The sequence below is a fragment of the Vulpes vulpes genome, chromosome 13 (assembly GCF_048418805.1).
Source record: "Vulpes vulpes isolate BD-2025 chromosome 13, VulVul3, whole genome shotgun sequence".
NCBI lineage: Eukaryota > Metazoa > Chordata > Mammalia > Carnivora > Canidae > Vulpes > Vulpes vulpes.
Window position 1 is genome coordinate 80,350,283 of NC_132792.1, and position 24,157 is coordinate 80,374,439.

Genomic DNA, 24,157 nt, shown 5'->3' on the forward strand with positions numbered 1-24,157 from the left:
AGACCATCGAAACCATGTGGCTCAGCCTGTGAACTTCTGCACGTGCACATTGAAAGTTTTAGAGGCTCCCGTGTGAAGGAAGTTAGACGTGCGGTGTCATTAGCAGGGCAGGAGGTGTGGCAGGCACATCTCCGCTCTGGGGCTGAGCTGGCACTTTCCAAGGTTCTCAGATGTGCCCGCAGCCTGCCTGCCTGCCCTCCAGCCCCGGGCACAGAATCCGACAAGAAAGCACCCCCCCCTCAACCCTGGAGCAGCAGGGCGTGCTGAGGGGGCAGGCAGGGGCAACTGGGAATGAGCGTATGGCACCCACCATCTCTGTGCCCTTAAGCTTTAAAGATCAGAACTTGGAAAGGTCCTTCCCTTCGCTATTTGGCAGCAGGAGGATCCGCTGCTGGGAGGGACATGAAGTGGGTGGTGGCCTCCAACTCAAAGCCGGCTTTTGGGGGTGGAGGTACAGGGCTCATAACTCCGTTTCTCACCTCTGCCCCAACCAAGGTGAAGCAGTGACACACAGGACGACCAGTGGGCAGGATGCTGTCCCCGTTGCAGGGGCCCTAGTGCACTGGCTGGCAGAGCAGATTACCTGGTGTCAGCTCAGGCTTGCAAAAGGCATCACAAATAAGCAGTGTTTGGGTGGGAGGGGTGTGGGCGGACGGGCCCTGCGGCGTGGGTATGCCCTCCACCCGTGTGATCAGCTGTCCAGTGTGGGGGGCAGAGGCACCGCCACACCAGCGTCTCAACCGGACGATTAACTAGCAGAAAGGACGCCACATCCAACCTTTTATTTCCTCTTAAACTAAGTATGCTTTTTTCTTATAAAAATACCCAAAGTTGGGGCACCCAGGTGGCTCAGCAGTTGAGCGTCTGCCCTCGCCTCAGAGCGTGACCCCAGGGTCCTGGGATGGAGTCTCGCATCGGGCTCCCCACAGGGAGCCTGCTTCTCCTTCCACCTGTGTCTCTGCCTCTCTCTTTGATGAATAAACAAAATCTTAAAAATATAATAAAATCTTTAAATAAATGCCCAAACTTACTTTTAGAAAAAAAAAAAAAAGCACAAACAGAAGACATACCTTTAATTCCACCTCTGAGAGATGTTTGAGGAGGGTTTTTTGTTTTCAGTCATTTTTCTGTGCCTTTTCATATACTTGAGATACTAATGTACATAAAAATTATGCTTTTTCCGTAATAGACTAACATGAATGTTGCCGGGTCATTATAGTTCTCTGTAAATAATCCCCTGGGGCCGACTAGTCCATCCATCAGGGAGGTGGAGCCGCCGGCGCCACTGAGCATGAGACGTTTTGGCGCCCAGCAGGCCAAGTCTGGGAGGCGCCTGGCTCTGTACCTACAGCTGAGCGAAGTTTCGGGAGACCCTCCCACCTCCAGGGTCAGGGCCCTGCCTGCGTCTCGGGTCCACAGACAAGACGCCTAGACGTGAGGCATGACAAGTGCTCCAAGGGCCCTGGCTGAGGGTGCCCGGGCCACCCCTTACCAGGCCACCACAGGGGGCAGCCTCCCCAGCCTGTCGTTCCCAGCACACTCTGGCCTGTGACACCTGAAGAGTAACCATCTCACCTTTATGGGATGTGACAAGAGGGTGGCTCACGAAGGTGCCAGCATGTCCAATAACTGCCTGTGCCTTGGTCTCCTCACTGTCCAGTGGAGGTGGGAACAGCATCCAGGGGGATGTGGGCACCAAAGTCATAAAACAGGCATAGAGGGCATCCGGCCCCATAGGCGCCGGAGGGGCTGCCTTCGCTGCGGGGGGAGGCCCTGGCTGCGGGTGGCGGGGAGCTGGGAGAGGCCTGGTGGCAGCACGGACACTACAAATGTGTGTGTGGCCTGGGCTGAGCGGGGGGGCTTGGGCGCGGCTGGCTGGGAGGCGGCGTCTCCTCAGTGTGGGCCTCGAGGGTGGGCAGCCTGCTGGAGGCCCCTGCTCTCCGTGCCCGGGAGAGCACGTGCCGTGCGCTCACTCTGCCCGGGGCTTCCCTGGCTGCTGGGGGGGGGGGGGGGGGCAGATGTCCTGGACTCACCCCGAGGCCGGGCAGGACCAGGGGCTTCGCAAAGTGCCTCGGCCAGACGGCCTCCCCTCCGTGCGTCCCTGTCCTACCGTGAGGCCTCGCTGAGTCAATTGGCTCATTGTGGGCAGGTGGGGTTGTCACATGGCCCGAGGACTTAGGTCCCTGCCTCTGTGGCAAAAGTCAACTCTCACTCCTCAACCCCTCTGCCAGGCTGCCCGGGATGGGGACTTAGGGGCCCCTGCCCCAGCCACGGGACTAGTGGGTGAGGGCAGAGGATGCAGTGTCAGGGCCTCCGGGCACCACCCACAGGCTGCCCAGTGATGGGGTCCCTCCGTTGGGACCCCTCCCCTCCACGACCTCGAAGGCTGCTGCTCCTCCACCAAGGTCACTCAATGAATGTGACCCTCTGACCCTGTACCTCTCCCCTCCCCCCCACATGATTATTAATTGCCATTACTGATGGAGCCTCTGATGGCTGTTGGGTCCAAGGTAAGCATATCAGATACACGGTGTCGCAGGTTGTTGGCCTGGGACGGTGCTAATTTGTACGTATTTTTTTAGCTCATCGTCTTGACTGCCATGGGAAACATGTCTAGCTGCTTTGGGGCTGGGGAGACAGAGGACCCGAGAATTCACTTAGTGGAGGCCATGCAGCAGAGCCTGTGGCTCTGAAAGCCGCCTTTGTCCACTCCGGTCCCTGCGTGTAGACCTGTGTCACTGTGGCTCCCGACAGGAATGCCTACCCTGTACAATGTCCTGCCAGCCACCCCGGGAGGCGTCCTCAGGGCAGAGGCCGCAGCTCACTCACCAGGTACCCCGGGGTCTAGAGGGGGCCTGGCACTCACTAAGGGAGGGACTGCCTTGCTGCGCTCCGAGCCAAGGGTAGAGCCGGGATGAAGGGCCTGGGACGCACTGAAGGAATATTTATTTCTCTTGTGCTCTGACAGCTCAGTGTTCCCAGCTCTGTCACTACAAATCAGACCATAACAGTGGGTATTTTTTTTTTCCTCCCCTGGATAGGGCTGGATGAGACAGGCAAATTCTTTATTATGTTTTGGAACACAGCCAGTTCTTTCCTCCCCTGCCCCCCAACCCCCCCACCCCGATATTCCTGACCAGCGCAGGGTGGCTCCTTGTTGCATCCATCCCAGTGTGGCTTGTCTCACATTAGTTATGTTTTCCCACTGGTGTGTCCCTGGTGAGATGCGCCCCTTGCTGAAATCCGAGATGTGCGCTTGCCTGGTCAGCTGCCCAGAAGGGGTGTTTGCACAAGCCTCCATTCTCCTGCTTGTTGGGCAAGTGTATTTCTGGTTTCAGCCTTCAGGTTTTGGCCTTGCATCTGGGGAAGTGTATCTCTACTTGTTTTAACTGGATCTACCCTCACCTCAAAGGCTTCACACGCATTATTTATCCAGCTACGGGAAAAGAAAAAATAATAAATAAATAAATAAATAAAATAAATAAATAAAATAAAATAAAATAAAATAAAATAAATAAATAAAATAAATAAAATAAAATGGTTGTTGCAGCAGAGAGTTACCTGACTATGTTAATCTTGTGCTAATGTTGAGGGGCCAGGTCTGCAATGCCAGGTTCACAAAAGAAAAAAAATGTGTTTTTCCCCATCTTGATCCAGTGCCCAATGAGACAGGTGTATTTCCAGGAAGCAAGCAGTGAGTTCAGGTACTGAGAAGTGACCTGAAGGGTCTCCTGAACTCCTGCACGTAACACACATGGTGCTTTCTAAAGTCAGGCTCAGCAAGGGCATTTCCATGCTGCCGTAGGCAGTCTGATGGGGAGGCCGTCTCCCTGGGGGCTCTGCCCGCGGAGAGAGCGTGTGACGCCAAGACAACACCTGATTATTGGCCTCATCTATAAACATTTCACAATATTGTTGACTGGCAGGCTAGGGACCAGGCTGTGGGGAGCAGGAATGGGGGCTTGTGGCGGCCTAAACTAATGTCCTCCTTTGCCCACTTGTGACTCTAGAACAGGGCTTCTCGTTGTCGGTCTTCATGGGACTCGTAGGGCAAACACTGAATGTACCGATGTGTAATTCTTACTATTGCGTATGCTCTAAATGACTGTTGGTTTTTGGTTTGGTTTTTTGTTTTTGTTTTTTTAAGTGAGAAACTATAAGAGAAGCTTAGAGGTGGCAGTCTCCTGGAGGTAGCCTGAGGGAATAGAAAATAAAACAGGGACACATCCCTGCTGACAAGCATGCTAGTCCTGGGCCTCTGGTTTGGACCATGTCATGTTGCAGCTCCATGCTCCTGTGTCCCCACCTGTGATAGAGAGGATGGGCTTGCCCCTTTCCTTGCTTCTAGGAGGCATATGCTTGGTTTGGGTTTTTTCCACATGTTACCATCCACGAAGTCAGGGCGCATCTTACAGTTGCTGGCCAACTGCCGCACGCAGGAATGACAGCTAGCATGGCCTGAGTAGGAGTGAAGGCGGTCATGCTGTTCAGACTGCTGTGACCTCAGACTGTCAGACATTAGGGGCATCGTTGGTTATGCACGTGTTAAGTGTAATCATCATTCGAAATTGTCCTCAGACTTTACCGTGATTACTTAATGATACCAGAGGTTACTATGTAGGCAGACGGGCATGGAAGCAGCAGGAGGGCATTGATTTGGTTTTAGGAGAGCAGATGTTCATTGTTGGGGGAAAAAGTGCAATTTCATACATTCTTGTAAAGCAACAAGAATTGGCCTTCCTCTCTAGGGGCGCCTGGGTGGCTCAGTCAGTTAAGCACCTGACTCTTGATTTTGGCTTAGGTCATGATCTCAGGGTCGTTGGATCAAGCCACCCTGAGCGAGGAGCCTCCTTAAGATTCTCTCTACCTCTTCCCTTGCACTGCTCCTCACTGATAGGAAAAGAGAGAGAGAGAGAGAGAGAGAGAGAGAGAGAGAAATTAAATGGAAACAGTTTGGATATTTATTTAATATAAATATCTTTTCTTTTTAAAAGAAAAACGAATTGGAGATCTCAGGCATGCTGAGAAACCAAAGGCAGGAGAAATCTCCAAATGGCTCAGAAGAGAGGAAACAATCTCAAAGCTACACAAGGCTCGTATGCCCAATTTGTCTGCATGCAGGACTGTCATTAAGGCATTATGTCATAGTTTAGTTGCCAGCCCTTTTCTCTGTGGCACATAAAATAAGGGTGGGTCTTACAATTGATGACGTTGCTTTCTAAGATTTCTCCTTGTTTTACTAACATGGTGGTATTTGCATTTTTCTGTCAATTAGAGCAAGCTGATAAAAATCACATTTTCAGTATTCCTTTTGTGTGTTGGTGCTGTTGCTCTAGGCCCCACAGAAATGATGTCAACCACCTGATTACTTTCCCACATCTCCTATTGTATCCCTAGCACCTAACACAAAGTTTGACTAGATGCTTTTGAGATGGATGGATGGATGGATGGATGGGTGGATGGTACATAGATGGATGACAAATAGGTGGATGGATGGATGACAAATGGGTGGATGGATGGATGACAAATGGGTGGGTGGATGGATGATAAATGGGTGGGTGGATGGATGATAAATGGGTGGCTGGCTGGCTGGATAGATGAATGATAAGTGGATGGATGGATGGATGATGGATGATGGATGGATGACAAATGGGTGGATGGATGGATAGGTGATAAATGGGTGGGTGGATGGATGGATGGGTGGATGATAAATGGGTGGGTGATGGATGGATGGATGGATGATAAATGGTTGGGTGGATGGATGGATGGATGGATGGGTGGATGGTACATGGATGATGACCAATGGATGGATGGATGGATGATAAATGGGTGGGTGGATGAATGGATGATAAATGGGTGGGTGGGTGGATGGATGATAAATGGATGTATGGACAAATGGATGGATGACAAAAGGGCAGGTGGATGGATGACAAATGGGTGGGTGGATAGATGACAAATGGGTGGGTGGATGGATGGATGGATGGGTGATAAATGGATATATAGATGGATGGATGGGTGGATGGTACATGGATGTATGATAAATGGGTGGGTGGATGGATGATAAATGCGTGGGTGGATGGATGGATGGATGGATGAATGATAAATGGATGGATGGATGGATGGATGGTACATGGATGTATGACAAATGGGTGGATGGATGGATGATAAATGGGTGGGTAATATATGGATGGATAGATGATAAATGGTTGGGTGGATGAATGGATGATGAATGGGTGGATGGATGATAAATGGTTGGGTGGGTGGATAATAAATGGGTGGGTGGATGGATGGATGGGTGATGAATGGGTGGGTGGATGGATGGATAGGTGATGAATGGGTGGGTGGATGGATGGGACATAGATGAATAGAGCCACACCCAGAGATGCAGCCCCGTCCTTGGTGAGGCAGTACAATCCTTTCTAGGGAAGTTAAAGACATCTCCCAGATTCAGTGGGAAATTAGACTCAGGTTTTCAGGCTTTTTGTTGATTCATTTATAGTCTCAGTTGATTCTTACAGCTGTAGGATCTTTCTCTGATGGATCTCCAAGCTAATCAGCCAGAGATTCCAACCCAAGGCAATTATCCTGGGGCTAGAGTGTATAAATGCACTACATTTTTAAAGAGCTTTATTGAGATATAGTGTGTATCCCGTACCACTCATCTCCTTCCAGTGAACAGTTAAGTGGTTCTCTATGTAATCACAGATACAGGAAACCAGAATTTTAGAATACCTTCATCGCCTCAAAACCAACCAAACCCTCCCCTAAAGCATTACTCCCCTGCTTCAGTCTCCACCATGGCCCTCAGCAACTGCCAATCAAATTTTTGCCCATGTATTCTGATTCTGGATATTTCCTATTAATGGAATCATACACTGTGTGCTCTTTTGTGATTTTCACTTAGCACAGTGTTTTTAAGGTTCATTCATGTTTTGCATGTATCAATACATCATTCCTTTTTATGGCCAAGTAATATTCCACTAGATGCAGAAAGAGAGAGAGAGAGATACGTACACCACACTCTGTTTATGCACCATCGGTTGGTGGACGTTTGGGTAGTTTCCATATTCTGGCTGTTATTAATAACACCACTAAAAACATTCATGCACAAGTTTTTGTGTGGACATATGGTTTCATTTCTCTCAGGGAGACACTTCCATATAGAGCCGCTGGGTCATATATTAACATATATTGGGGATCCCTGGGTGGCGCAGCGGTTTGGCGCCTGCCTTTGGCCCAGGGCGCGATCCTGGAGACCCGGGATCGAATCCCACATCAGGCTCCCGGTGCATGGAGCCTGCTTCTCCCTCTGCCTGTGTCTCTGCCTCTCTCTCTCTCTCTGTGACTATCATAAATAAATAAAAATTAAAAAAAAAAAAATTTAAAAAAAAATAGTACAAAAAAAAAAAAGAATACATAAAAAAATATATATATATATTGACGTTTAATCATCTGAGGAACCACCAAACTGTTTCCCAAAGCAGCTGCACTATTTCTGATGCCCAGCATCAGTGTGTGAGGGTTTCTGATTTCTCCACGTCCTCGCCAACACTTGACTCAATGATTTGTAAAGTCCTTTCTGCTTCTAAGCTCCTAGGATTCTGGGGCGAAAGCCAGTGACTTGCTGAGACAGCAGGAGGCCCCTTTCTGCCTGTACATTCTCTGTCTCCCGTCTCAGGGGAGTGTGCAGAGGGCTCTGGGGAATTTCTCAGTTAATTATCTGCCAGTTAACCACTCAGCCTGCTCCCAGCATTGTAACGGGCTACAGATACTTCTGCTGTGTGTAAAGAGGTTATGGGCCGCTGGCACGTGCTGGTGGGTGAAGTTACCTGCAAGGGCAATGGGAAGTGGAGCCCAAGCACTGTGATGTGATGGGTTAATAAGAACAGCCATCCTGGATCTGCTGCCAGGCGGCTGTCTGCCTTGCATGGGCTGCATCTGGGGGACCCTGCTGCAGCTAGCCCATATGAGCCACAGATGCCCAGGCAGGCAGTTCCACAGGTCTTTCTCCCGAGGGCAGCCCGGGGTCCTTCCCTCACCTCTTCTGTGGAATCCTACTTTGTGCCAGGCCTTGGAAATATAATGATGGGAAAAACAAAGTGATCCCTGTCCTCAAGAGTCAGACCATCGTGGATGCCCAGCCAGAGTGATCTGGAGCTCACATTCTCTGGCTACCTGGTTTCCCCAGTTACTTGACCCCAGCACATCCCAGACAGAAATCAACCTCTGGAGACCTACCATACCTGGGTCCTCAACAAGGACTTGGCCAAGCACTCTCACCCCAGCTTGGCCATCCATCCCATCACTGGGACTCTGTGTTCTCCAAGGTAGAGATAACTTAGCAAATGTTTGTGGTCTACAGTGCTTAGCTTTCCCATACCCTCTCTCCAGAAGTCTTTGCCACACAAGGGTCTGGCTTTCCATCCTGTTCCTTGTCCACTTCATCCCTCAGAGCTTCATCTCCTTACGGTGGGACATGGCGGGTACGTTGAGGGATGCATTGGCTCTAGCCACAGGGAGCAGGACTCGGAGATGTTGCTGGGCCTGGGGAAACACATGGGACTTCAGTCAGGCCCAGGTTGTAGTCCTGCTCTGTCAGTGGGCCACAGGTCCCCATCTGTAAAAGAGAGGTGGGGACGCATGCCCAGCCTTCCTCACACCTGGGGCCATTGAGAGGCAACTAATGGGATGGTGCTCGGCTGGGCGGACCCTAGAGGCACAAGAACCCCTTCCCAGATAACTTCTGCTGCCTGGGTAGTTGGTATCTGACGGCAAGTCCCTCTGGTACCCCGCAAAAGTACAAACCATGACCTGGAGCAGGTTCTAGGGCCCACCTGGGGAATGACCCCAAATACAGCAGCTTTGGGGGAGATGTTGGGCAAGGAATAGAAATGTGAGTCATTGGAACTCTGGGCACCTCCCTGCTGGTTAATCAGAGTAGCCCCACTGGGGTCAAATCCTCACTCAGCCTCTTCCTAGCCAGGTGACCTCGGGCAACTCCTCTCTGCCTCGGTTTCCTAGTTTGTACCTGGGGACGGCACTTGCATTATAGGATTGTCCTGAGGATCACATCACTATATAACAAGCATTTAGCACAGGAAAGCAATTTGGAAACCAGAAGTCTGTGGGGAATGTAGTATTGATGGTTTTCTTTCTGGTGTCGGTAAAAGTCAACAGGCGCTTATCCCTGCATAGGAGGAGCTGTCCCTAGGGTTCTCCAAGCAGAGGCACAGGTGGCCCGGGGTTGCTGCCTCAGGTCCCGGAGACACCTCGAGCAAGGGGCTGGCCTTCGCTTTTCTGTAGGCTTTATGCTCCTGGGCTCTTGCTGTGAAGGTTTTTATGTCTCCCCGTGGTCCCGGGAGGATTCAGGGAGACCTGTGAGAGCCCTGGGCGTTGGATGGAGCTCGAGACTCCTGGTTGCTGCCCAATGGGCCTCCAGCATCGTGTGTGATGCAGATGGGCCACTTAGCCAGAGAGGGCCCACGCCCAGCCTAGCTCTTTCTGCTGGTTCCACTGGTTTGGTTTTTAACATTTATTTTATTTATTCATGAGAGACACAGAGAGAGTGGCAGAGGCACAGGCAGAGGGAGAAGCAGGCTCCCTGCGGGGAGCCCGATGTGGGACTCGATCCCCGGGAACCCAGGATCACGCTCTGAGCCGAAGGGAGACCCAGGCCCCCCTCTGCTGGTTCTGCTGCTCATGTGTCACCCGTCTCTCTGCCCACCTGCCAGCACCTGCCTCTCTGCTAGTCCCACAAGAGGCAGTGCATTGGTTACCTGCTAACCATTCTCGAATTTCTAGGAATGCATCAAATACTGGGCAGAGGCCGATTAGAGGGATTAACTGAGAGTGGATAGTGGGCTCCGGTCTGGCTCCCCAGGGATACGGGCAGGAGCAGACACGTGCTCGGCCTCTCAGGGTACATAGTTTAGTGGAGGAAGGAAGCAGCCCGTCAGACCAGGTCAGGCTAAGCAGGACCGTGGTGGGCTATCCCTGCGTTTACTGGGGACTCCCCTCCAGGCTCCCAGGCGGGGGTCTGCATTCCCTGATGGAGTCCAGAGGTCTGCTGCCTTCTTTGTTCAAGCGCAGCAGCCTAGTCCCTTCAACCTGACACAACTGTCCCAGAATAGCTCAGTGGAGATCTTCAGCCAGGTAAGGGCTGAGTCCTACTAGTCTGGAGACATCTTTTTCTCCCTCTCTGTGATGACTTTGCATATTTTTGTTTTGGATTGTCCTTTGTTGATCCCTCATGGTAACTTCCAGGGGACAGTCCTTGAGTCTGATGGCCTAGCTCTTAGGGACACCCCTCATTTTTGTGGTCACAGATCACCTGCAGCTACTTTCTTGCAGGGGTGTCTCCAGCTCAGGTGCCTGTGAAGGCCAGGCAGGCGAGGTGTGTGAGCGAGCGGAGCCATGTGAGAGTGGAGGCTATGGGCCGTGGGGAGGCAGTAGAGGGTGGTGGAGTCTGTGGGGACTGGAGAGTGCATGCCCTCTGAAGGGGTCAACCCTGCTTAGCTCTGGCTGATGGTTGCAGAGGAGGAAGAGGGGTCAGTGTTGCTGGATCTCCCAATTGTTCCAGCAAATCAGAAATGTGGAGTTTTCCATGAAATATTTTGAGTTATACATGTTGGCTCAGATACTTTTTAAATATTGAACAGGCCAGGGCCACCCCGGTGGCTCAGTTGGTTCAGGGTCTGCCTTTGGCTCAGGTCATGTTCTCAGGGTCCTGGGATTGAACCCAGAGTTGGCCTCCCTGCTCAGCAGGGAGTCTGCCTCTCTCCCTGCTCCTCCTACTGCTCATGCTCTCTCTCTCCCTTTCTCTCTCTCTCTCTCAAATAAATAAAATCTTTTTTAAAAAAAGTACTGAACAGGCCAAATAAAATGCCCCTGGTCCAGACGTGGCCCATCTGGACCTTTGTAGTCTCTGCTCTGTGGTTATCAAGCTCCCTTGCAGAATGAGTCTGTCGTGGCAGGTGGCCGTGGGCAGAGGCCAAAGGCCCGGTGGGTGGCTGCTGCAAGGGTTCCGAGGGACCGGGTCACTCTGAGCCGGGTGGTTGGGGCTGCCTCCAGGAGGTGGGCCTGAGGCAAGAGGTTGCCGCCTCGCAGGCAGCCAGCCCTGCCCTCCCAGCTCTGGGCCAGCGTGGGGGCCCGTCCCAGGCCTCTGGTTCCATCAGGCTCTGTGACGCTGCATGGCCCTGGTGCTGGAGCTGTTGCCAGAAGGGCCTGAGCTGACGGGGGACCGTGGCTGCCCCATGGGAGACACTGGAGAGTGTGTCACCTGAGAGGCAAGGTGTGGGGTGCCAGGGCCGCCACACTCGGAGGATCTTCCTGCCCCAACCCCAGCACTTGCACAGGGGTGTTGCTGGGTTAGAGCAGGACGGATGCTATCCCTTCCTGGCATGCTCTGAGTTCGCTTTCATTCCTTGTCCATCAACCGAGAAGGTTTGGGAGGCCAGAGGATGGGGGGCCTGTGGGGGACAGAGAATGGGTCCCCGGGAGGCTGTGCAGGTCGGCAGGGCTGAGGGCAGCCTCGGGACGGGAGTACGAGGGAGGGCCACACGGAGGTCCGTGCGAGACGCAGGCCGTTCAGGGTGGGGAGACATTCGGGAGTGCTGGGGTCTGTGGAGAACGGGAATTCAGAAGCAGCAGGACCACTGATAGCCAGACTGGCCAAGGAGGGCTTCCTGGGGACGTGTGTCTGCAGCCAGGCCCCGGGAGAAGGTTCCGCTGGGAAGGGCAGGGGGGCCAGGGGGACTGCAGAAGACCGCAGAGGGCGCCGCCCGGGGCACCTGGGATGTCAACTGATAATCACACACAGCCCTTGAGGGCTTGCTGGGTACCTGGCTGGGTTGAACACCTTCCCGTGAGTCCTCACTTCATCGTCACCACACTTTATGAGACGATACGCTCATCTTCAGCATCCTCCAACGATGAGGAAGTGGCTGCCAAAGCTCCCAGAGCTAGGAGGCCATTTGACCAGTGTTGAAGCCCATAACCATTATGTCACCCTGTCTTGAGCTCGGGGACAATGTGGAAGCCCCCTGACGCCCAGGGGGGATGTACTGGAGTCAGGTGGCTGCCTCCTTGGCCCCTGGCCCCTGCTGTTTGGAGTGAAATGCCTAAGGAGGCCCTTGAATGAAGTGAGAAGAGGTTGGAGTCCTCTCCTGGGACCAGGCAACCTTGGTGGCTGGTGTGTGTGTGAGGGGGGGTGGACAGGGCCACCCCAGCACCCTTGACTTTAACCTTCTAAGGGCCAGAAGGGGCCGCGGGGGAGCCTGGGCCAGCATTGGCGGGAGGCAGAGCTAAGGAGGCCCACTCTTAGGGAAGGTGTGCGCTGGGGGCACCAGAGTGGGGGTGGAGAAGCCACAGACCAGGTGCCGTCCTGGGCTCGGGGCGTGACAGACATAGGCTGGAGTGGGCCTCAAGGATCCTGCAGTCTTGCCCACGTGAGATAAAAGCCCATAAATACTTAAGAGCAGGACAAGAGTTGGGTAACAGCACAGGGGACAGTGAGGGGTGTCGGGAGGCAGCCTGTGCTGGGCGCCAAGGGAACACATAGGGGTGAGTGTCGGGAGCGGGTGGGGATGGGTGCGGAGGGTGAGGGGGTAGGTGCCGAGGGTAAAGGTGGAGGTAGGTGCTGAGGGAGGAGGTGGGGGTCAGTGCTGGGAGCCCAGGCGGCTGGGGACCTCAGGGGCCCAGGACCTAGCCGACCTGGACACGGGGATGAGCAGGGGTAAAGCAGGGGTGGGACCCCCCCACCCAGAGCCTACCCTGGCTGTCATCCTGCCCATTGGCCCAGCCCACCTGCCAGCACGGTGGCCTCCATAGAGCTGGTGGCGTACCTCCGAGCAAAGTCCCAGGTTGGAGACTGGGTCTAATCGGGTCCCCTGGGTGGATGGCAGTGGGTGTCCACCCCCTACCAGGTGTGCTCACTCTCTCCCCCGGCCTTTCTTCTCAGGCCCTCCTTGGGGCGGGCCATGGCGGCGTGCTTAGGCAAGAAGGATTCACAGCATCTCGCTTGCCTCTCTCGGCCCCTGTGACCCATCTCCTCACCCTGAAATCTGGTCCAGCTCCTCAGCTGCTCCTGGAGGCAGCCCTCGAGGGAGGCTGGTGAGGCCTGAGCCCTGTTTGTCGTCTCCATGCGAGCTCTGATAGACCCACGGGGCTGCCAGCATGGGGGCCCAGAGCAGTGATGTGGGGGTTCCCTGGTATCTAGGACTGTCCTGTGATTGCTGCCTGACATGATGATTGTAACCCAAGCAGGCTTGAGCTCCAGAGACATGGGAGTCACCGGAGGAACAAGGGGAGGTGACTGTCAGTTCAGCAGGTGTCTCCAGGCATGGCAGTTGCTGTTGAGCCGCAGGGAGTCTGGGGACTTACGTCACAGGCCCGGCTCTTTCCATTGGTGACTGAGTGGCTTCTAGCAAGTCGTCCCCTTTCCCTGGGCTCCAGTGTCCTCATCTGCACAGGGAAGGGGCTGGTACCATCTCGTTCTCTAAGGACTGTCAAGGTCATGAAGCTTCGGTTTCGGAGCCCCTTGGGCTTGCTCCGATCAGTGGGACATGTCGGGGCTGCAGCTCTGTATTGCTAGCTCCGAGTAGGTGCTGTTGTGCACCTGGCTGAGAGCCTAGGGCGGAGCTGGGGCCGCAGTGTCCACCAATAAGTACCAGTTGGGTACTGTGGGGGGGGCTCCCGCCTCGCCCCAAGTAGGCCATAAAGGAAGCTCCGCCCCCGTTCAGGGAGCTGACCTGCAGGCCTGGGGGTCAAGTTGGAGAATTTCCAGACCAGGGTGAGATCTCTGATTAAGAAAGGAAAGGATGTGAGCAGCTCTTTAGATCTTGGCTACTCAAAGCGAGCCCCTCAGACCTGAAAAAAACAGCTGGGAGCTAGTTAGAAATGCAGAATCCTGGGGCACCTGGGGGGCGAAGCATCTGCCTTGGGCTCACATTGTGATCCCAGGGCCCTGGGGTCCAGCCCCTCATCTGGCTCCCTGCTCTTTGGGGCGTCTGCTTCTCCCCCTTGCCTCTGCCTCTCCCCACTGGAGTGCATTCTGTCTCTCTCTCTGTCAAATAAATAAAATCTTTAATTAAAAAAGAAAGAAATGCAGAATCCCAGACCCCATCTTCGATCTTCTGAAACCGAATCTCTGTTAACAGGCTGGCCCGCAGGAACCTGGCCTCTTTACTTCATCTCTTGGCCACGCCCCCAGAAGAAACACTTGTTCCACAAGTAGGTGAGGCGCCAGTTCCATAGAACCACTGTTGCGCTGACAATGCGTGTCACTCACTGATAGTTGCAATTTAGTTGTCTATTTTTCAATGCTGAAGTCATGAGTTTATTTTACACTGAGTTTACTCTGCAGCCCAGCAAACAGCTGAGACCTGCGGTTTGCAAACCAGGGTGCTAGCTAATGCCCTCCCTGGGTTACTCTGGGGGCGGGGGCTGTGGGACATCTAGAGGACCCCAGGCGTCCTTGTTGATTTCTAAGGTCGCCTTCAGCTCTGAGGGTATCTGAACTCTCCCATTTCCAGTGGTTGGGGACCTGAGGCTCCTGTGTGCCGAGATGTCCCCATGTCCCTCTGTGTTTCCTTGGCAAACACATCGGTGTGGCCCAGAGTCCCCAAGGCCAGCACTGCCCAGACTTGTGGGGCGGCTGAGCCTGAGGACTGCAGGTGGCCAGGGGAAATCGTTTTGTCTGGGGTCTTGTTTCTACAGGAAGGAGGTGGAGCATGGGCCGGACCCCGAGGGCTGGGCTGGCCACAGGCATCGCAAGGGGGGTTCCCATGGCTTGGTCCTGGGGGCAGCACGACAGACAGCCCAGGGAGGGGACGGCTCTCCTTGTGGGCTCTGGGTGAAGCTGTCCGTCGCCAACTCTGAAGGGTGCCCAGAAGGGGAGAAGGGATGGGCTTTGTGTCACCAGGAACCCACTGCAGGAGGGCTTTCCTGAGGGAGGGAGGCTGAGGGGCACAGGGCTGTGGGAAGAGTGGGGTACACACAGTGGTGGGTGCCTTCAAAACGAGGTGAGCCCTGCTGCCCACCCACAACCCAGACGTGCCTTCCTCTACCTGAAGAGGTGCAGTACTCCTAGGACGGGGGACGGGCCCACCAGCCCCACTGCCTCTGAGCCCCAGAGCCCCAGAGCCCAAAGCACTCTCCTTCCAGCGCTGCACAGTTGCCCTGCAGCTGGCCTGGCATCCCAGAGCAGCCCCAAGCCCCCAAAAGCCACATCAGGAAAGCAGAAACAAATCAGGAAAACAGAAATCAAGACCTTTTTTGGGACCCAGGGTGAGTTGCATACCGAGAGGCCTGAGGAAGAAGGGTCCGGTGAGGGATGAGGGGTGCCATGCGGCCTCCTTTTGGGGCCTGGGATAATGGATTCCCTAGAGAAGGGCTGGTGGCAGTGGGGGCGAAGCATCTCATCTGATTTGCAGGTCACTGAGTCGCCCCGGGCACTGCAGGAGGACGTAATGCCTCTAATGCTGGGCTGTTCTTAAAGGGATTGGCTAAATTTACAGCTGCTAATGCCGTTCGTCACTGGGCGAGCACAAAGTCGTGCTGAGCTGGCTGGGACGGGTCCAGCCTCTCGTCTCCGGGCGCACGGGGTGCCCGGTGATGTCAGCCTGCTGCTTCCTTCCAGGTCTCTAGCCGCCGACCAGAGCAACCGTGAGCTGTCACAGCTGCACAGGCAGGCGGGGCCCGAGGGCCAGGGGACAGACACTTCAGAGAGCCCCTGTGGGCCGAAGCCCCCGGAGCGAGGGTCTCCTAAGGGAGCCGTGCTGCCCTCGGCCAGGAAGAGTCGCTTGGTAGGGCGTGGGCCTGGAGAGGGGAGCCTGTTCATCAGAGAACACAAGAGGTTTTGTGTCCGGCTCCTGAGGCAAGCCTGTAAAGCCGCAGCGGGGGTGGGGGTGCCCTGGGCCCCCGGGACTGGGATGCGGTCCCTTCGACCAGACAGCTGTAGATGGGCCAGTCCCATCTGGGCAGTGCAGGCCAAGGCGCCCCCCCAACCCCCCACCTGAAGTCCTTCCGCAGGCTCAGCCCCTCTGCACCCCTCCTCGGGCTGTGCTCACCAGGCCCATCCCTCCTGCCTCACAGGCCCTGGGCTGCCTGCCCTTTCCAGCAAACCACAGCCTCAGCGCTTCCCCTGCTCCTGAGCTTTGCCAGTTGGTTGTCCTGCAGTCGTAGTCACCTGGCAGTGGGGTGGGATTGGGACGGGGGCAGGCGGGCTGTGGGGCCTGGCAGGTCCTGCATTCTGGATGGCTGCCCCTGGAAGCCTCTCTTCCGGGCCAAGCCACCCTCTCCTTTCCTCTCCCGCTTGTCCCTCCCCTCCCTGATCACCGTAGGTGGAGGGGGGGGATCGTCACTCCTCTCCTGCCTCTCAGCTTAGCCAGCAGCCCAGTTGTGTGGGTGGGAAGAGGAGGAGACCCCCTCCCCAACCCAGGCGGGAGGGAGTGCAACCAGCCCTTGAGAAACCACCCCTGCGTTTCCCTGGCCTTCCTCGGGCCTGAGAGTTCACCCCGTGCCTCTTCATTCTTTCTACCTTAAAAACAGGGCAGAGCTTGAAGATATGCACCCCCAAAGAACTGAAAACAGGGACCCAGATAGCGCACACCTGTACTCACGGCAGCTCTGGTCACTGTAGCCAGAGGCAGAAACAAGCCGATATCCACGGATGGATGACGGATGAATAATACGGGGTCTCTGTGCACAATATGTTACTGTAACACAATGTATGACGTGAGATTCCGACGCACGCCACACCATGAATGAATCACGAAAACGTTATCCTGAGCGAAAGAGACTGGTCACAAAAGAACCAATGTTGTTAGATTCCACTTACGTGAGGTTCCCAGAATAGAGCCAAGAAGGGAGAGCAGTGGCCACCACGGGCTGAGATGAGGAGAATGGGAGCTGTTGGGTGGGTGCAGGGCTTCTGTTTGGGATGTTGGAAAGTTCTGGAAATACAGTGATGATGCTTGCACAATGTGGTGGAAACACTTAAGGCTGCTGAACTGATCACTTATGTATATTATATTACATAGTTTATATATAGTTATATTTTATCACAATTCTTAAAAATGGGGTGTGAGTGCCTGACTGGTCTTCCAGCCTGATAGCTGAGGAGATGGATGAGGTGGACAGCAACCCCCCCTCCCCCCGGCCCCACTGCTCCCTCCTCCCTTGTTTCTGCTGAAGAGGCAAAGTGCCTCGGTTGGGACTCATTCTGGAATGTAACCAATAAGTCCAGGTGATATGTCAGCCTGGTTCTCTCTCAGAAAGTGGAGTTCCTGGATGTGCCCCAAGGACGGGCTTCCCTGGGGAGAGTGACATAGGGATGAGGGAGGGCCGGATAAGGGGCGTTATGGATCTGGTCCCCACCATGGGCAGCTGGGCTCAGTCCGCTGCGACCTGCTGAGGAACATGAAGAACACACCTCCATTGGCATCTGAGAGACTGAGGAGGGAGTGTTTGTCAAGGGCTGCCCCCCAGGAGCCACTGGCTCCTTGTACCACCAGGGCACAGGTGCCAGGTGCTGGCATCTGCTAGCGTGCGTCAGGGGAGCCCTGGGTGGAATGCGCTGGGGGCAGCTGGGCTGACGTGCTGTCAGGCTTGTCGTGTGACTCTGATGGAGCAGGAGAGGCCCCGAGATGGTGAGAGGACGCATGAGGCATCCAAGACCAGTGACCAGTGTGGGAGTCCTCTGTTTCCCTCTGGGCACCAAACGTGGGCAGTCTGGGAATGGGTCTCAGCGCCTGTCCCCATCTACAGTGATCACTGCCCTCAGGATCCCTCACAGGGCTGTGGTGTGGCCCGGTGAGGGGCTGGCAAGAGCCTGGAGAGTCCGGCAGAGCAGGTTAGGGTTGCTGCGGCCGCAGGCAGAGCCAGGCAGTTGATCCTCCTGGAAACACTCCTGCCTGGTTCCTGCAAAGCCCTGTCCTCTGCCTATACCTGTAAAGTGTGCCAGGAGGCCCTCGATAAGATCTGAAATCTTCGAGGAATAATGGGCATGGCCTGAGACACTGACTTTTCCTGAAAAGGCAGCTCCTTTTCAGCCCTTTCTGGACATCAGCCTTATCATCCCACCCCCCTGAGGCCGGCCATCTGCCCAGGGCTGGGCGGTGAGCTAGGCACAGGGCCCAGCCCTCTGCAACCTGCAGCCTGCAGCGCGGTTGGGAGTAAGAAGCACACACAGCACTTGAAGAATCCACTGGGCTTTGGAAGGTTACAGAGAACAAGAAGTAGGAAATGTCCTGAGAGCCCGGGCAGGCTGCTAGGAGGTGGGATGAAGAGGCGGTGGGGTGTGGGCACACCTGGAGCTCTGCTGTGCAAACTTGAACAACTTACCTAACCTCTCTGAACCTCAGTCTTCACTTCTAACCAGTACAATTATACCAGTCTCATGGAGTTACTGTGAGGGGTAAGTGGGAGAAGGCAGATCAGGGGCTGGGAAGAGTTCCTGGCATATGATATGGGCTCAGGGCACATTGACCATTCCTGTTATTACAAGTTGCAGTATTCATGCCCACAGGCCAAGGCTGGCTGGATCCTTAGCCGCTGGCCCACTCTGAAAGCAAGGGAGTGGGCTAGTCGCCAGATGGCCTCTGAGGCACTGTTCTAGTATATTCTGTGAGTGTAGGGGCTTGTAGATTTTGTAGGCAGAGGGAAGGGGAAGGTGCCTCTGGGTGAGGGGCACAGTGTGAGCAAAAGCAGAAGCAGAAAGAGCCTCACGTTAGTTTTCTACCACCTTGTAACGAAGGACTGTAAACTTAACTGCTTAAAACAGGACCAGCTTATTACAGTTCTAAAGGTCCAAAGTCCAGCTCTATAAATCCTGACACAAACTAAAGTGTCAGCCAGGCTGAGTTCTCATTTGGATACTGGGGGGCAAAGTCTGCTCCCAAGCTCATTGGTTATTGGCAGAAATTGCTTGCTTATGGTTGTAGGACTGGGGTGCCCTTCTCCTTGCTGGTCATCGACCAGGGATTGCTCTCAATTCATGGGCACTGCCTGCTTTCTTTGCACATGCTCCTTCCTCTTCAAGCCAGCAACAGTGTGTTGAGTCTTTCTTGTGCTTTGAGTCTCTGTCTCTACCCCCAAGCCCAGATTTCAAGGGCTCATGTGATTGGATGAGGCCTTCCTGGGTAGTCTCACTATCTTAAGGTCTGCTGATTGGGAATTTAATTATATTTGCAAAATCCCTCTCCAGGAGTACCTCAATTAGTGTTTGATTGTGTAACTGGGAGAAGGTGTAGACCCAGAACCCTCTTAGGGGGGTGTCGCATGTGTCCAGGACAAAGGATAGAGTAGGAAAGGGGGTCACGGGCAACCTTTGGAGCAAGAGGGGTGGCAGGAAGGATGTAAGCCCACGCTAGGCCTTGGATGGCAGGTGGAAGAAGGGGCGCAGGACATCCCCACCTTCACCTCCAACTATGGCCCTACACCACTAGGCATGCTTCTCCCAATCTGGGCTGACTCCCTGCGGACCCACTGCCTCCCTAGCCTCCACACCTGGCCTCTGATGAGGGCACCCAGGCCTGAAACTTTCACTCCTCCCTCTGGATCAGGTGGACAAACCTCTGAGCCCCAAGGCTGCTGAGCTCAGGAACCCAGAGCGAGCCCTGCATGGTCCCTCTGTAGCTAGCCTGCGGTCCAGTGGAGGCTGGGCCCTATGCAGCCTCCAAAATCCAAACACTGAGCCAGAAAATCAGTTGAGAAATGTGTGTGTCCACCCAGGCAGTTCCTCCCCATCACCAGTACCAACCTTTGAAAAGTCCAGTGATGGTCTGGGGGAGTCCACTCTCATGGTCTCAGCAGCGTTTCTGGAACCCGGTGGGCCATTCCTTGCCCTGTTTTGGATCCGTTCTAGTTGAAAACTCAACAAACCCTTGATAGTTGGCGAATGACTATGTTCCAATAAAAGTTCTCAGTAATCCAAGGTACTGAAATTCAAATGTTCCTTTAAATGTACAAAGACCGGGATCCCTGGGTGGCGCAGCGGTTTGGCGCCTGCCTTTGGCCCAGGGCGCGATCCTGGAGACCCGGGATCGAGTCCCACATCGGGCTCCCGGTGCATGGAGCCTGCTTCTCCCTCTGCCTGTGTGTCTGCCCCTCTCTCTCTCTCTCTGTGACTATCATAAATAAATAAAAATTAAAAAAAAAATAAAATAAATGTACAAAGACCTTGCCTTTATTATCAAAGTCGCTTTCTAGATGCACGCAATCCCTGTGGTCCCAGAGTCCTGTGCGCTACTCGGGTCTTCCTTGCATGTCTCCCGGTGGTAGTTTGGTAGGAGACGACTCTACCAGTTGCGATGATGAAACCACATGCAGGCTGTGCTTCCTCCAGCTGAATACACTCCCCCACAGAAAATACCAATTTTCAGACAATGAAAGGGACACCAGATAAGCCTTAAGACCCCTTCCTGTCTGGCGTAGAGCCTGTGGGAAGGGACCTAGAGGTGAGAAAGATTCCAGTTCTTCCCACTACTAGGTGGAGTCAGATGGGAGCTTTGGGGGACAGGAGTGGGCAGTGGGGGTGTCCTTGCAGGCCTGGGCTCCTGCCGTGGCTGGACTGACCCTGCCTGGTCCGGGAGGGAGTTCAGTTCTGTGGGTGGACTTCAACAGCTATCCCTGGAATGCCCGGCCACCACAGGGAGAGGGCCCGAGGGCTAGTGAGAGAGTCGTGCACCTGTGGAGGGTGGCCAGACAGTGGCCACGGCTGGCCCCTGCTCTCCCACACCACCAGCAGGCTCACCATGTCCATTCATTAAAAACCAGCCTCGTCATCCTCACAGACTGAGCGTAGTGTGTCCTGGTGAGTTGCATCCTAACAAGGCTGCCAAGGTGGGTTTACACAGTTAAGGCCCATAGGCCTCACCTAATGTAGGGGATCACGTGGTGTACCAAGAAAAAGCATCTCTCTAGGAGGAGATATTTTCTTGCAGGCCCCAGGCCCTGTAGACGGTTTGTCTCTGGGGGACCTTTGTACGTCCCAATGCTAGGCTCAGAGACATCAGCACTTGTGGCCTGTTTCATTCTGCTTTGTGGTAGGTTTGGCCAACTCCAGGCCAGGGCGTGTGGCTTGGCTGGTAGGCAGGGTCTGTCTCCTGCCCCATCCCAGGTGGTGGGGTCCAGGTATGGACTAATGCCCCATGTCTCACAGGCTACTGCGTCGGCCAGTTAGGCAAGTGACCTGCCCTTGCTGGGCCTCAGTTTCCCTCCACACTCAGGGGGAATTGCAGCACATTGTTCACACAAGGCAAGCTGGCGCCACCCTGACTGTTCAGGGGGTGGTGGGAGGCCAAGATGCCAGGACGGAGGAGAGAAGGTTCTGGGAGCAGGGAGTGGTCCTGCAGTGGGGTGCCGTGCAGGCCTCCCCTCCCCCGCCTCTCACCACCCGCTGTTCTGTCTCTGCAGCCCCCACGCCGCCCCTGAGCTGGAGGGATGGAGAACTCATCCGCCGCGTCGGCCTCGTCTGAGGCTGGGAACAGCCGCTCCCAGGAGATCGAGGAGCTGGAGCGCTTCATCGACAGCTATGTGCTGGAGTACCAGGTGCAGGGGCTGCTGGCTGACAAGACTGAGGGAGACGGCGAGAGCGAGCAGACGCAGTCCCACATCTCCCAGGTGAGCACCCGCAGGGCCTGGCCAGGTGCGGGGCCTCGGGGACTCATGTGCAGGGAACTGGGGACCCCAAACCCAGGGAGCTTCTTGTGGCCTGGCCCTTGATTGCTGAGGCTTGAGGGGCGGGAAGGCCCTCTGCTCCGACTTCCATCCCACAGCTGCTGGCCCCCTCAGACTCAAAATTCCTTGGCGCACATTCATGGAGAGCCTACTGTGTGCAAAGCACTCTCCCTGGCCTCCTGGGGCTTATGCTCTGGCTGAGATCTGGAGATGGTTGCCTATTCAAAAGGCATGTCACAAGAGGCTCTCACCTGGGAACACTTTCTCTGACTTCAGTTACAGGCCGTGTTGGCAGCTCCGGGGGGGCTCTGGACACCTCCCCAGTTAGGAACCCAAGGGCATTCTGACCAGCATGGCGGGTCCATGCCATCGGCTCCTGGGCTAGTGTGGCAGCCCTGACCTTGGGTGGCACATGGACTTGGCTGACTGTGGGCCAAGATTTGGAAATCTCAAGTTCTTGAGAGTAGAGTGTGAGCCCTTCAGGGTAGTGGTGCCATTGCCTGCATCTTCCCTTAACACCGTAAATCCTTGGGAGATGCTGGTTCAAGGGTAGGCTCCAGATTTGCTTCTTGCTGTCTGTGTGACTTCAGGCAAGCCCCTCAACTTCTCTGAGCCTCGATTTTCTTACCCTGCGAATGGGGATGAGCCCGCTGCCTTGGAAATGTTGGAAGGTCAAAGGTCCTACAAGCCCCAGAGCTGCAGAGAAGCAGGGTGTTTCCTGCACGAGACCCGGGACGCGTTCCTTCTCCTGGTCAGGATCTGGGTCTCGGGTGTTTACCTTTTTACTTGTGGTCCTACCTCAAGCCGGGTCTCCTCCAACAAATAGAGGGGGAGCCCTCTGGGTACCCTGCTTTGGAGAAAAGACCCAGCTGGCTCCCTGTCTCGGTGGGCAGAAGACCCTCCCACCATTTAGAAAGCCAGAGTAAACCTGGAACGCAGGACCAGGGGTCAACGTGGGACATTTGGAGGCTATGGTGGTCAAGGAGGAGGAAAATTGGCCTCAAGAGAAAAGTAGAGACATGTGATGCTTTCTTTTGTGTCCTTGAAGTTCTAAATCATGATCAGCATAAGCTTATAATATATCCATTATTTGCTCTACAAGTGTGTGTCGACCACCTACCCTGTGCCTGACACCATTCTAGGGCTGGGAACCTGGGAGTGAGCAAAAGACACATAAAGCTTTGCCCTCGTGGGATGTACATTGTAGGGGTGTGTGAGAATTGCTGTGGAAAATATTGAATTATGACAATGAAATAGGGAGTAAGGAGGGCCAGGAGGGGTTTGCAGTTTTAAGTAGGGTATCAGGGAAGATGCCATCGAGGTAGGTGAGGGGTGAGCTGTGCACATATCCTGGGCAAGCGCTCAGCTGGACGAGTATTCCAGGGGCAGCAAGGCAGCCAAGGTGCAGAGCAAAAGCGGGATAAGTCAGGGAGCAAAGGGGGTCACATTGATAGGATGCACTGGCACTGAGCCCCAGGGGTCTGGCAGCACTGAGGAAGCAGGGGTGGGAGGAGGAACCAGCAAGAGACCAGGGTTTGTTCAAGGAGATGGGAGGCCGGTTGGCTGTGTCAACGGCAGTGGCTGGGTCATGGAAGAGGAAGACTGAGAATGACCTGACCGAGCTATGGGTGCTCATGGGGACCCTGACTAGAGAGGTGATTATCAAGAAGTAGGGGTTAAGGGATCTCAGGGTGGCTCAGCGGTTTAGCGTCTGCCTTTGGCCCAGGGTGCGATCCTGGAGTCCCAGGATCGGGTCCCACATCGGGCTCCTGGCATGCGCCTGCTTCTCCCTCCTCCTGTGTCTCTGCCTCTCTCTCTCTCTCTATGTCTATCATAAATAAATAAATCTTTAAAAAAAAAAAGTAGGGGTTAAGAAAATGGGTTAGAGATGGGGAGGGTAGTACAAGTCCTCTATGTATTACAGGGGTTTCGCTGTGAAGGGGACAGACCTGGTATTTGGGGAAGTGAGGTCAAAACGGGAGCCTCTATAACATGTTGTGCATCGATGGAGTGGTGCAGGGAGGGGTAGGCTTGATGAGCAACAGCCTTGAGTAGATGAGAAGGTTTGGCCTTGGCTCAGGTCCCCAACGGCTCACCCACAAACACAGAGGGGGCTTCTGGGTTTGTAGCCCTGCATCCAGGATGATACCTTATTGTGCAGTGTAGGTGTGAGTTTCTCCAGCCACTTTCAGCCATCATGGTGCAGGTGCAGATGCAGAGCTACAGAACTGAATTTAACTGGGCCTGAGGTTTCTCTCAGTGATGGCACTAGAGGGAGAGGGAGAGGGAGGAGGGGAAAGGGGAGGGAGGGAGGGAGGGAGTCCAGACAGTGACATTCCCTGCCACTGAGCCAGGTCAGTACAGCGGTGAGGACCCAAGACGATGATGGATACTGAAGGCTGGTGGGTCAGTGGACTTAAGGGTCCTAGGGAGTCGGTGAGTTGCTGGAGTCCTGGCACCAGAAGGAGTGAGAAGGAAA

General features: G+C 54.6%; 1 protein-coding gene across 12 annotated transcripts in view; it reads left to right on the forward strand.

Moving 5' to 3' along the window:
* CTIF (cap binding complex dependent translation initiation factor) overlaps positions 1-24,157 on the forward strand; it is a 284,906-nt gene that overhangs the window by 51,242 nt on the left and 209,507 nt on the right. For all 12 annotated transcript variants that reach the window (XM_072734794.1, XM_072734796.1, XM_072734798.1 and 9 more), the window contains exon 2: positions 21,415-21,621. In XM_072734794.1, the coding sequence (XP_072590895.1) occupies positions 21,442-21,621 (180 nt within the window). In that variant the 5' untranslated portion in view covers positions 21,415-21,441. The remainder of the gene's footprint in view (positions 1-21,414; positions 21,622-24,157) is intronic.